Source organism: Sus scrofa, chromosome 13 (genome assembly GCF_054392235.1).
Source record: "Sus scrofa isolate SSC_HxYL_T2T_F1_AM1 chromosome 13, Sscrofa_HxYL_maternal_Yorkshire_Landrace_v2.0, whole genome shotgun sequence".
NCBI lineage: Eukaryota > Metazoa > Chordata > Mammalia > Artiodactyla > Suidae > Sus > Sus scrofa.
In genome coordinates this window covers 90,469,809-90,482,962 of record NC_139395.1, presented here as the reverse complement: position 1 = coordinate 90,482,962, position 13,154 = coordinate 90,469,809, and the positions used below count along the sequence as shown (strand labels likewise).

At 50.1% G+C, this 13,154-nt stretch overlaps 1 protein-coding gene across 1 annotated transcript in view; it reads left to right on the top strand.

Moving 5' to 3' along the window:
• Positions 1-13,154, top strand: part of KY (kyphoscoliosis peptidase) — a 48,646-nt gene that overhangs the window by 26,015 nt on the left and 9,477 nt on the right. Inside the window, exons 7-9 of the mRNA XM_005669860.4 lie at positions 2,828-2,936; positions 4,248-4,365; positions 12,756-12,944. Coding sequence (XP_005669917.2) covers positions 2,828-2,936; positions 4,248-4,365; positions 12,756-12,944 — 416 coding nt within the window. The remainder of the gene's footprint in view (positions 1-2,827; positions 2,937-4,247; positions 4,366-12,755; positions 12,945-13,154) is intronic.

Here is a 13,154-nt window from a genome sequence, read left to right as displayed (position 1 = left end):
ATAGCAGAAGTAGGCACCCAGGTGCTCCCTGCTTCTCTAGAAAGAGTGGGCAGGGTCAGGGCTGCCTTTTCAGCAACACCAACCCTGTTTCCTCCTGAGGGCCTCTGCCAGAAATCCTAACTTGGGAGTTCCCTGGTGGCTCAGTGGGTTAAGGATCTGGAATTGTCACTGCTGTGGAGTAGGTTAAATCCCTTGCCCAGGAACTTCCACATGATATGGGCATGGCCAAAAAGAAAAAGAAAAAAGAAAACCTAACTTGTCCTTTTTTAAAAATTGTGGTAAAATAGATATATGAAATTTGCCATATTAATCATTTTTAAGTGTACAATTCAGTGGCTTTTTTTTTTTTTTTGTCTTTTTGACATTTTTTGGGCCTCTCCTACAGCATATGGAGGTTCCCAGGCTAGAGGTCTAATCGGAGCTGTAGCCGCCGGCCTACACCACAGCCATAGCAATGCGGGATCTGAGCTACATCTGCGGCCCACACCACTGCTCACAGCAACGCCAGATCCTTAACACACTGAGTGAGGCCAGGGATCAAACCCACAACCTCATGTTTCTTAGTCGGATCCGTTAGCCACTGTGCCATGACGGGAACTCCTCAGTGGCATTTTAAATTACATTCCCAACGTTGTACAACCATCACCACTAACTACTTCTAGGAACTTCATACCCATTAAGCAATAACTTTCCCTTCTCCCTCCTCCCAGCCCCTAGGATTAGCTCCTCTTATTTATTTGCAGTCACTATGACTTTGTCTATTCTAGGTATTTCATATAAAGGGAACTGTATGCTGTATCTTTTTGTGTCTGGCATGTTTCATTTAGCATCATATTTTCAAGGTTCATCCATGTACTTTCTTTTTTTTTTTTTTTTTTTCATCTTCTAGGGCCACACCTGTGGCATAAAGAGGTTCCCAGGCTAGGAGTCAAATCGAGCTACAGCTGTGACCTACATCACAGCTCATAGCAACGCTGGATTCTTAACCCAATGAGCAGAGACCAGTGATCAAACCCACAGCCTCATGGACGCTAGTCAGTTTCATTTCCACTGAGCCACAATGGGAACTCTATTTAATGGATGAATGATACTTCATTGCATGGATATACCACATTTTGTTTATCCATGCATTTGCAATGTACACTTGTGTTGTTTCTCCCTTTTGGCTGTTGTGAATACTGCCCCTGTGAACATTGATAAACAGACATCTTCATTCTTTAGGGTATATAACTAGGAGTGGAATTGCTGGGTCATAGGGTAATTCCATGTTGAAATTTTTTTTTCTTGCCATATGGAAACGTTTGGGGAAACTGTTTTCCACAGCAGCTGCACCATTTTCCATTCCCGCCAGCAATATACAGGGGTTCTCATGTCTTCACATTTTTGCCAATTTTTTTTTTTTACAATTGGCTGTTTTTTCACTGTTGCCATCCTAGTGGATGTGAAGTGGTATCTTACTCTGGTTTTGATTTGCATTTCTCTAGTGACTAATGTTGTTAAGTATCTTTTCATGTACTTACTGGCCAATTATATATTTTGGGAGAAATGTATATCAAGTCCTTGTTGAGTTGTCTTTTTATTGTTGAATTATAGGGGTTCTTTATATTTTGAATATTAAACCCTTCTCATATATGATTTGCAAATAATTTCTTCCATTCTGTGTTATCTTTCCACTTTCTTAGTATTGTCCTTTGAGGCACAGAAGTTTTTTATTGTCATGAAGCCCAATGAAACTATTTTTTCTTTTATATCCCATTCATTTAATGTCATCTCTAAGAATCCATTGCTAAATCCAAGGTCATGGTGATTTAGCCCCTGCATTCTTCTAAGAGTTTATAATTTATGTTCTTATAGTTAGGTCACTGGTTATTTCTGAGTTAATTTTTGTATATTGTATGATGTAGGGGTCCAGCTTTGTTCTTTTACGTACAGATATCCAGTTGATTAGCACCATTTTGTGTGTGTGTGTCTTTTTAGGGCCTCACCCACAGCATATGTAGGTTCCCAGGCTGTGGGTCGAATCAGAGCTGTAGCTGCCAGTCTACACCACAGCCACAGCAACACCAGATCTGAGCTGCATCTGTGACCTACACCACAGCTCATGGCAACACCAGATACTTAACCCACTGAGCAAGGCCAGGGTTTGAACCTGTGTCCTCATGGGTGCTAGTCGGATTCGTTTCCACTGAGCCATGACGGGAATGCCCAGCACCATTTGTTAGAGACTATTCTTTCCCCATTGAATGTACTTGACATCCTATTCAAAAATCACTTAGCCATAGATGCACAAGTTTATTTCTAGACTCTCAGTTCTATTCTATTAGCCTATATGATTCTTATGTCAGCACCACTCTATCTTGATTACTGTAGCTTTAAGTAAGTTTGAAATCCAGAAACGTGTCTCTTCCCACTTTGTTCATCTTTTTTCAAAATTGTTTTGGCTATTTTGGGCCCCTTACAATTCCATATGAATTTGAAGATTGGTTTTCCATTTTTGCAAAAAGACTGCTGGACTTTTACAGGGATTGTGCTAAATCTGTAGATTGCTTTGGGTAGTATCGTCTATGACTAGGGGTTCCTACAGCGCCCAGATGCCCCCCTGGCTGTCTTCAGGATCTACAGAGAGGAGATGTGGTGGCTCTAGGGCCAGTGGTTCAGCTGGTCAGCAGTGTTGGCCATCAAGGGTTGCCCTCAGCCCAGCCTTTGTCCCTGCAGGTCTCTCCTCCTTCTCTGCTGGAGGAAGAGCAGCTGTGGCTGCAGGTGGCAAGGCACTGGGCTTCCACAGCCCTGGTCCAGGCCCTGACGTAGCACACTCCTCCTCCCCCAGGTGATGGTCAAGAGCGGCCTGGATGAGCTGGTGAGCGACCTGCTCCAGGAGGCCCACAGTGACCTGGAGAGGGTCCGCGCCATCTGGATCTGGATCTGCCACCACATAGGTAGGCCTCCCAGTGGGGCCACTGGCTCTAGGACCCTGTTCCCAAAGGAGCATCTCTGGGCTCAACTCCATCACCAGTGTGTCCGGAGTGGGACAAAAGGTGGAGGAGAGGGGCTCCCAGATAGCCAGGCTGGATAACCAAAGACTAACAAAGGAGGGTGAAGCTCACCGAGCACTAGCATTCTCCGTGGTGGGTGGACGGGGATCCCACACAGCCCTCTGCCCACAACCAGAACCAAGGCCTTCACCCAGTGGCAGCCTCCCCTTGGTCCTGGCTTCCTGGTCGACCTGCTCCCCAGAGATGAGAACCCAGGGCATCAGGTCATCTCCAAGAAGGAGGAGGTTGGAGAAGCACCATAGCTGTTTGAAAAGTTATGGTCACACCCCAGGTTTCTTAAGGCATCAGAGCCAGGAAGGGTGGGCACCCCTCTCCCTGCCCTCTAGCCCCCAGACAGGTGACCTCAGCCACCATTCTCTGCCCACCACAGCCCTGGGGGTATGACCAGCTCAAGCCAAGCCCACGGGGGTTGCTAAAGTGATGTGGGATGCTGCCCCACACAGCTGATGGAAGAGCTGAGTGGTGGGGTGGACTTCTAGCATCTTTCCTGTGACATAGCAACCAGCAGGGCTCCCCTACCTGCTGACACTGGGCTTTCCCTTTGTCCTCCTGGAGCAGCAGTTAGGGATGCAGCTTAGAGAATGAACTCACCTGACACAGGTGGGGCATCTGGCCACAGGGCCTGAGGGGCCACCTTCTCCCACCCCAACCCCAGCAGCTCAGCCTGGGCCTTAAGGGGGTGGAATGGGAATCTGACCCTTTGATAGGCCTCTTTGTTGCGCGCGCGCACGCACACACACACACGCTTCTCTATTTGTGATGAGCTTTCACAGTAGCTCAGTTCGCCCCCTGTAGGTCATTGTGAGGCCCTGGCCTTCGTGGCTGTAGCAGGACTGGCAAGCAGCTTCAATAGACACATGGGCAGAGCCCTCCACCCCAGTGCTGCCTTGATCCCCCCACCCCCCAGCCCTTTCTTAGAGACCTAAAGAGCCAGGTGGCCCTCTCTGCCAATGCCTTGCTCTTTCTCTCACCATCATACAAAGAGGGGACATTTCCCAGATCCCACCTGGCCTGGGCCCTGCTTCCCTTCAGCTCAGAGTGGTTTCTCCCAAGCCTGAGGGAGGCCCACCCAGGTGATGCTGGCAGCACAGCTGAGGGCGGGGCAGTGTCTCAGGCAGTGGACTCCCGTCTCCTCTGCACCAACCTGTGGACTCCCGGGACTTGCTTCCTCACCGCCTCCTCCTCTGCCCCCAGAGTATGACATTGAGGCCGCCCAGGAGAAGGACCGCCAGGCCTTCAAACCCACCACCATCCTGCAGACCCAGAAGACCAACTGTGACGGCTACGCTGGGCTCTTTGAGAGAATGTGCAGGTACAGCGGGGGCCTGGGCTGACCACCTGACCCAGCCCCTCCCCCTGCCAAGCGCCCGGCGCCTTCACCCACATGCCGGGCCTGAAACCTGAGTTTGCAAACTCTGCTCCAAATCCAAGTGAGTCCTGAAAAGGTCAATTTCTCCCTTTTTAACACCAGCATAATTGACTTTGTACCATCTGCCGGGCTTCGCGATGCATTAACATAATGGCAGATGAAGGCACAGAGATAATTTGGTTATAAAAGGCCCTTTTTCCACCTTCTCCCATCTCTGTGCAGCTGAAGGTTAGAAGAATGGCAGATCTGGGAACGTGAGAACAGTGGCTGCGGACGCCAAGAGGCCTGTGAAAGGCTGTCCTCAGGGCTGGCACAGGGGTGCTCTTGGGGGAAACAAAAGATCCCCAACCTAAAAAGATTTGTCAGTTGGAAAAGCTGAATAACTAGGAAGCAGCTTCTGTCTGGGAGCTTCTGAGCTCCGTGTCCTTTGCTCTGGGACTGAGCACCTGGCCAGGCCCCCTGGGGCTGGGGAGAGCAGGGAGGTGGCTGGTAAGGAAAGCATTTGTGTTGGAGCCCTCACTGCTGGTTCTAGGCAACCTAGAGACAGCCTCAAGGTGGGGGTGGCGGGATGGGGGTGTCCCATGGACCCCCACAACTTCCTGTGCCCCTTCTCTGAGGTCTGCTGTGTTTCCCAGGAAGCACTCAGCCAGCCCTGGGAACCATTGCAAAGCCCCTTCCCAGGGGGAAGGTGGGCTGCACCCACTGTCCCTGCAGGCTTCTGAGAGTGGGGCTTCTCAGGCACCCAGAGGTCAGCCGGCCAGGACTGCAGGGGGCAATTCTTCCAAGCAAGTATGGCAATAAATACTTAAGGGTCCACGGGTGGGCAGTCCTGATGTGTCAGTGTTGTACAATGGCCACGGGACGACCTGCTCCTGGAGACATGCCAGCCAGATGGCCAGCCTCCCACCCCCCATCATTCCCACCAAGCACAGACATGCACCCGACCTTGCGCTGCTCCACCCCTCCTGCTCGCTCTCTGCTCTTCCCATCCCTCAACCTCCAAGGCCCACTTCTGAGACCAGAGCCCCAGAGGGGACCAGAGCAGGTCTATCAGATAGGTGTTACCTGTGCTCATTTCCTCTTATATGTCTTATATGTCCCACGTGTCTCAATAAGCCTTTGCCCCACCCCCTTTCCACTTCTATGAACACCCATCTCAGAATCCCACACACCGAAGGCCCGTGATGACAGGATACTCGTAACAGACTTGCACAAAATGGGCCTCCTTCTCTTTTTATTTTATTTTATCGGCCACACTCATGGCATGTGGGAGTTCCGGGGCCAGGGATAGAACCCACATCACAGCAGGGACCCAAGTCACAGCAGTGACAACGCCAGGTCCTTAACCCTCTGGGCCAACAGGGAACTCCCTCTTTTTCTCTTTAAATAATGAAATAACCCTCAATCTGTTTTCAACTCTATTTGTGCCTAGCGTCTTTTAGAATATAATTATTTTCATCCTAATTTGCAAATTTGAAAACACCTGGGGTTTTAAGGATAGAATATATCCTTTTTTAAGAAGCCTTCTTAGCATGGTATGCAAGTGCCAGATCTACAGTCAGAAAGACTTTCTGAGGCCTCAGTTTACCAGTCCTTGATTTTCAGTGTTTAACTTACTACTTACTGGTTTTGTTCCTTTTGGAAAGCAGCATCTCAGAGGCCCTGTTTTCTCATCTGCATACTGAGGCCTCTGGCCCACTGGCAGGACTGCAGGACTAAACTAGAACATGCAGTTTGGAGTTTGCTAACCTAACACGGGGGTGGGCATGGGAGGGGTGTTGTTTTTAACCCTCCCTGTCTTTTCACAGTATTCGAGTGTCTTTCCTCTATAGGATTTGCCTACAGACCCACATAGACTCACATAGGCTCAGAAAATTGGCATTTGCCTTGAGTGGAACCGTCAGCTCTTGTGGCCCCGCCCAGAGCCTTAGCATCAACCATATGCTAGCCTACTGCTGACCATTCAAACACAGCCCAACATTTTGCATCCTTTAAACGTAGGTTCCAACCTGGCAATTACCACATGACATAGCCTCCGCATCACCTGGGATGGTTAACAATAGCTCACGCTTCTCTGAATTCCTTTAACTTTGGCTTTAAAGATCAGTAACCTCGTCCATGCGTCTTTCCTAATTCCCCTTCCCTTTACAAAATAACTGCTGAAGGTTTGGGGAATTCATTAGCGGATACCTTAATCACCAAAGACGTGTAGTCCACGCTTGCTGATTTATCTCTGCTTAGTTGTCAGGGTGGCCTCTTAGCAAGAGTTGTGTCCACATGACCATCGTTACTTCTGCTCGTCCATTCTGCTTCCCTGCGGTGGCCTCATTAAAGACTGATTTAATAAAGTAATTTGGAGGGGAATGCAGATATTTTTGCAACATTGCCCATTTCCTCCTTGTCTTTCCCAAGTAGCCATTGTCCCTTTTTCGTGAGTGCTATTGCTTGTAACTGCTGGTCCAGCTTCTTCCTGACTTTCCGTGGTCCAGCACAAAGGTGTCTCCTTGGGTCTCAGGTCCCCCACAGCCTTTGTGAATTCTGCTTCATTCCCTGGCAGGGGCCGAGCCTCACTCCCCAGAATCCTGCCCCTGCATCAGCCTCCAGTTGTAATTCCTCCCCTGTTATCTCGGCGCTAGCATCACCAGCCAGCGGGTTTTCCAAGGACTTCCAAGAAAGCCAGGAGCTTATTACCAGTTTGAGGCTTTGATGCTGAAGAGTCTGGTTGTCACCAATCAGATGTCAGTCAGTTTTCCACGCATCCCCAGCTGTCACAGTGGCGTGCCGCTGCTCAGCACTATGTCCCAGACGATCCCAGAACATCCCTGGGTTCCAGAGGCCCCAGAGGCTGGGAGAGGTGGGTTTACTGAATAACTGTGAATTACCCCCATCGTATGCAGCTTCGGAAAGGGGCATGTAAACTCCCCCACGCTTACAGATTCACCAAAGGGTAGCGCTTACGAAGATGAATTATGTCACAATAGCAAACCAGCCTTTAACTTCACTCTGGAGGTCCCCCAGATATTTATAGACTAAACCACATCTCGGTGTATAAAAGGACTGGTGCAGTGCAGAGCCTCTTGAGCTGTGCGTCAGGACAAATGAGGCCTGGTGCTGCTCTGGCCCCTGGCCCGCTATGTGTCCCCAGGCAAGTCAGTCTCCCTCTCCGAACTGCCAATTCCCCACTTGTCAGAGAGGAGGCCCCTGAAGTCAACCTCAAAAGACTCTAAACAGGGCTTGGATGTGAGAATTATTACCGTGGTGACAGTCACTGACCTCACCATGGTGGTATAAGAAAAGGGAAGGGGGACCAGATGGCAGAAATATCAAAACACTGTCAAATTTACAAGAAATCAACTACATAAATTGTGAAACCAAAGTCATGGTTATGCCTGTCCTGCTGCAGTGTGGAAATCAAAGGGTGTTTTTTTGTTTTTTGGTTTTTTGCCAGTTTAGAATTTACCTTCATTGGAATAATATGAACTTTCGTGAGCACCAGTGTTTCAGGAACAGCAAGGCCCTAAAAGTTATAATTCATGTGTTTGCCCAAACTGACCATTGAGCCTAAGGTTAAATGAAACCATGCTTCTGGATTTTATGATTAGAAATAACAATGTTTTCATTAATGTTTATTAAAAAAAAAAAAAAAGAACATGCTTCACTGCCTCTCCTACAGCTCCCATCCTTCCCACCCTCCTTGCCTTCCATGTGGCTCAGACATCCTGGGAGAAGCAGTCAGTGTAGAAAGTCTGCCAAGGTCAGGGGCTGATGTGTCCCACCCCAGGCAGCTCAGCCACCCTGCTGCCCCTGGAGCCACTCATGTCTGTATAAAACGTCAGTCACATGGAGTTCCCTGGTAGCTCAGCAGGTTCAGGATCCGGCATTGTCACTGCCGTGGCTCAGGTTACTGCTGTGGGGCATGTGGGTTCCATCCCTGGCCTAGGAACTTCTGCATGCCATGGGCTCGGCCAAAAATAAATAAATAAATAAAAGGACAGTCACAGTCTGGATCACCTCCTCAATAATACCAGTGGCACTGAGATTTTCAAAACTGTCAAAAGTAAAACCCAAGATTCTGCAGCCTGTTTTTAGATATGTCTCCTTGGGTGATATTTTAGGCGCTAGGCTGGTTGGTCAGAGCTCTTTAAGAGGTGGAAATGTTTCTTGTCCTCCACCCCTTCTCCAGTGTTCTCCCAGCTCTTTCCAGCAGATTCCTCCTCCTTTGGGTTCCCTCGAGGGCTATGCTTATCACTAGCATTTTAGTGACAGTTCACATATCTGTCCCCCACCACCTCTCAGCACATCTAGGGTTGCCAGTGAGCTTTCTTTTTAGAATATTAGAATTTGTTATGTCACAGTATATTTTGAAATGATATGACATGTGATAGTATTCCCTGGTGCCTGGTACAGTACTTTGCACGGAGTGTATACAGTCGGCAACCTTTGGATGACATGAGACAGTGGTGGGTTATCCTGACTGATGATTGGCAGCTGGAATTACTAATTCCATACTTCTGCATGAGAGTTATGGACTATTAACAATAATGCTTTCCATGATGACTTCTTTGTCCAGTTCATCTCACACATTGCTGCCAGGTAATGAAATATCCTCATATCATAGTCAGGCATGGCAGAAGCTTACAGCCGAGGGGGTTTTATTCATCTTTCTTCTGCCCCAGGCATTCCCCACGGCCCTCCCAGTTTCTCCTCGGCCTGTCAGAGGAGAATCAATCCCTAGAGATCATTTAATGTAGCCTTTCGTTTTACCCATGGTGAGTCTGGCAAGATCACACTGGAGTGAGTCCTGCTGCCCAGCTCTCCTGCTCCGCCCAGTCACCACCCCCTGCAGCCCCGAGCCCTCTGGGAGAACCTCTGGCAGTTCACGTCCCTGTCCTCCAGCCCTTTCCAGCCTTGGGGCTGCGCTCTTACTCCTAGTTCCCCCCCCCCACTGGGTGCTCAAGTCTCATTTTGTTTTTTTTTTTTTTTTGAGTGAATAATAATATAGCCATGTTTTTAGCTTTATTTAAAACTATCTACAAGTTGAATAACCTTTTTAAGCACTTTTTGGGGTTTTTGTTTTGTTTTGTTTATTGTAGTTGATTTACAATGTTCTGTCAATGTCTGCTGTGCAGCAAAGTGACCCAGTTATACATACATATACATTCTTTTTCTCACATTACCCTCCATCATGTTCCATCAAAAGCCAGTATACAGATCTACAAGGAAAAAAAAAAAACAAACTTATTTTAAAAGTGACGATAAACATAAGGAACAGCAAAAGGATAAACATGAAGATGTTTAAAAAGGACATCGAAATCATAACATGTGGGGAAGGAAAGTAAGAAAACCCAGACTCTTTTTTTCTGGAATGGGTGCTCCAGTCTTACCTCCAGTCCCTCCCCTGCCCGGGGACAGGCTTCTCCCAGGAGGACACTCAGGCAGAGCTAGAGCCGTGCCTGCATCAGTACTGTCTTAGCGCAGCACCTGGAGGCCGCATGGGTGCTCAGAGCCTCCTCCTTCCTCCCTTGACTCCAGGCTCTGGGGGAAGGAGGAGCATTGCATGGGCCTTGGCTCCCCCCACCCCCCCACCCCGCTTTCTGCAAAGCAGCCCCTTCTCCAAACGCTTCTTCTGTCGTTCCAGTGCTCTGCATCCCCTCCATATCATCCTAGAAATTCACGTGCAACAGCATTCTGGGCAAGAAAGGAAAATAAATCACCGAAGCATGTCATTTTCAAGTAATATTTATGGATTTTTTTCCAATTCAAAAAGTAACAAACACATAGTCATTACTGAAGTCTTTTTAAAAATAGAGGGAAGCATAAAGAAAATTAAAATCACCTATAATCCCATTACCAAGAGACCAGATGACTTCTGCACTGTCTCTGACTCTGCCCTCCCCCTCTGTCTGTGGTTCTCTGTACACACACACACACTCTCACGCACACACGCAGAGGCATTATGCTGATGGTGGGGGTTTATAGGCACTTGTCAATAACAGTGTGTCAGAGGCACTTCTTATCTTACTAAATATTTTTCACAGCGTCCCTTCTCCTAACCTACTTTCCGAGTGCACAGAGCCCTGCCTGCTACGGGAGAGCCCCCCAACCCCGTCCCTCCATCCTCCACCTCTGGCCTTGCACATAACCGTCCCCTCTCTGCTGGCTCTTTCCTCTAAGGCTATAAGCTCACTTGATCACCCATCCTGAGAACCAACGCTCTGGACCATGCATCCTATTGCAGCTAAAAGAGGAGGGGGCTCTCCAGGTGTGCGGGCTGTACCTCTCCTGGGCCTCCTGTGAGAGTCGCTGTTGGCTTTTTCAGCGGAAGATCCTAACATATGGATCTAGTTTCACTTGCTCCCTGCCCTGCGCCCCCCCTCAAGTGCTCCTGAAATCCTTCCCACAGGGCACAGCCAGTCTGTTCTCTGGGATTTCTCAGACAGCCTGGGAGGCCTGCACCTGCTTTTGCAAAGCGGCAGGCAGAAGTTGAGGTGGGGGCTGCAAAACTTTCCAGCCTGTAAGGAGCCTCAGCAGAGCAGGCCTGCCCCCAGCAGGAAAGGGGAGTTCAAGCTGCATGGGGACATGCAGAGACCCTTGGCGGGGTAGAATTTGGTAGTTAGAGGCTCCATGGTTTGCCTCCCTAGCTCTCACAACAAATGATATGTAGATAGAGATAAGGAATATTTAACCCAATATTCTGCTCATTGGTAATTAAACGTTTGTGTTATATATGGAAAATTTCCCCGTTCCTACCCTGAATGCGTGGCCATCTCACCCCATTACCCTGAGGCTCCATGGCCTCTTGTTTAGAGCACCTGGGGCTGCAGACCTGCTTCCCAAAGGGACCCTGGCTGCCCAGGGCCACCTCCCCAAAACAGGCCCAGTGACACACGGAGCGCAGCCCGGGCCCCTGTGAGGGGAGGCAGGATCAGCTGGCAGCTTGTGCTGAGGCCCATCCAAGGGGCTGCCACGAACACCCTGGATTCACTGGTGTGGGAGTTGATCACACTAACCTTCCACATTGAAAGGAAAGTGTCTTGAAAAAGGAGCACTAACTCACAGAAGGACCCAGAAGGGCTAGCACGGGGTGTCCCCTGCGTCAGAAGAGCAGCCCACCCCTCAGCTGTCATGCAGAGGGACAGGGCTGCTGAAGGAGAAGGCCAGCTTGGAGTTCCCCTTGTGGTGCAGCAGAAATGAATCTGACTAGGAACCATGAAGTTGTGGGTTCAATCCCTGGCCTCGAGTTGTGGGGTTAAGGATCCGGTGTTGCGGTGAGCTGTGGTGTGGGTCACAGACGCAGCTCAGATCTGGTGTGGCTATGGGTGTGGTATAGGCCGGCAGCTGTAGCTCCAACTTGACCCCTAGCCTGGGAACCTTCATATGCCGCAAGTGCAGACCTAAAACGAAAAAAAAAAAAAAAAAGGAGAAGGCCAGGTAGCCATGGCAGGACTCTCAGGATGCTTGCTGTGACTGCAGAGTGATGCCCATAGCCTAGGTCTGGCCCTCAGGGTTTCAGCTACAAGTGCCCAGATTATAGCTTGCCCATGATCTCTGTGGTCCCCAGAGGTGACCAGCGTCCATCCCCCACTGTCCAGGCCAGCTTGGTTGTGAGTGGTGGGGGAACACACTCTCAAGGGGACCTTGATAAAAACTCGGGCTGACTGGTCAGCATTTCCAGCTGGAATGACAGCTACAGGGGAATCTGAAGCCGTGGCCAGAGCAGTCAGTCAGCAAATGCCCTTAATGCACTATGGTGGCCCTGGCAGTGGGCCTGTCCTCCCCACGTCTCAGTGACCCCGCTGGCCTGCCCCAGGGGTCCCCACACAGGGTCCATGGGCCGGACGTGGTGAGCGGAGTGGCCTCAGCTTTCTCTTGCATCCTCAGATCCAGCACTGCCACCTAGACCCCGATCCCCAGTCACATATCTAGAGTCACTCTGGATCTTCAAGGACATCATTGTCACCCTGGTTTCCTTGCTCACCAGGCGGTCCTTGCTGTCGCACCTTCATCCTCCTGCAGACTCACAGCAGAGCCCTCAGGCAGTCTCTGGGGAGAAACATTCCCAAGTGCTTTGTACAGTTGGAGGGAGGAGCAGACAGTGGGGGCTGCAGCTAGTCTGCCTGGTGGGACCAGCCAGCCCTGTGTCCCCAAGTCCCCCAGGTCCGCAGATAAAAGCCCTCAGGCTGTATATATGTGACTATGCGAGAGGCAGGGAGGGATTGAGGGACAGCAGACATGCCTAAGGCCTGAGGCCACAGACAGACTGGGATTTGGGGGGGTACCCCCGTGGGAGCTGCCTCTCAGAGCCTCTGTCCACCCCACCTCCTGCCCCCCAGGATCGCTGGAGTGCAGTGTATGACTGTGCCTGGTTACTCCAAGGGCTTTGGCTACCAGCCAGGGCAGAGCTTCTCTGGGGAATTTGACCACGCCTGGAATGCCGTGTACCTGGAGGGGAGATGGCACCTGGTGGACAGCACCTGGGGCAGTGGCCTGGTGGATTCCGCCACTTCCAAGTTCACCTTCCTGTAAGTACAGGCTCAGTTCCACAGGGTCCTAGGAAATGATCCGTGGAAATGGGGCAGGTGCAAGGTTGCATGAGGAGCAGGTAGAGAAGGCCCAGTGGGAGGGGAAGGAGGGCCAAGGGGCCTCTGTCTGCTGCTGGCTGCCCCCACTCTTCCTCCAGCTCAGGGGTGAGCCAGTTCCAGGCCAGTGAAGGGCCTAACCTTTTTGTCCTG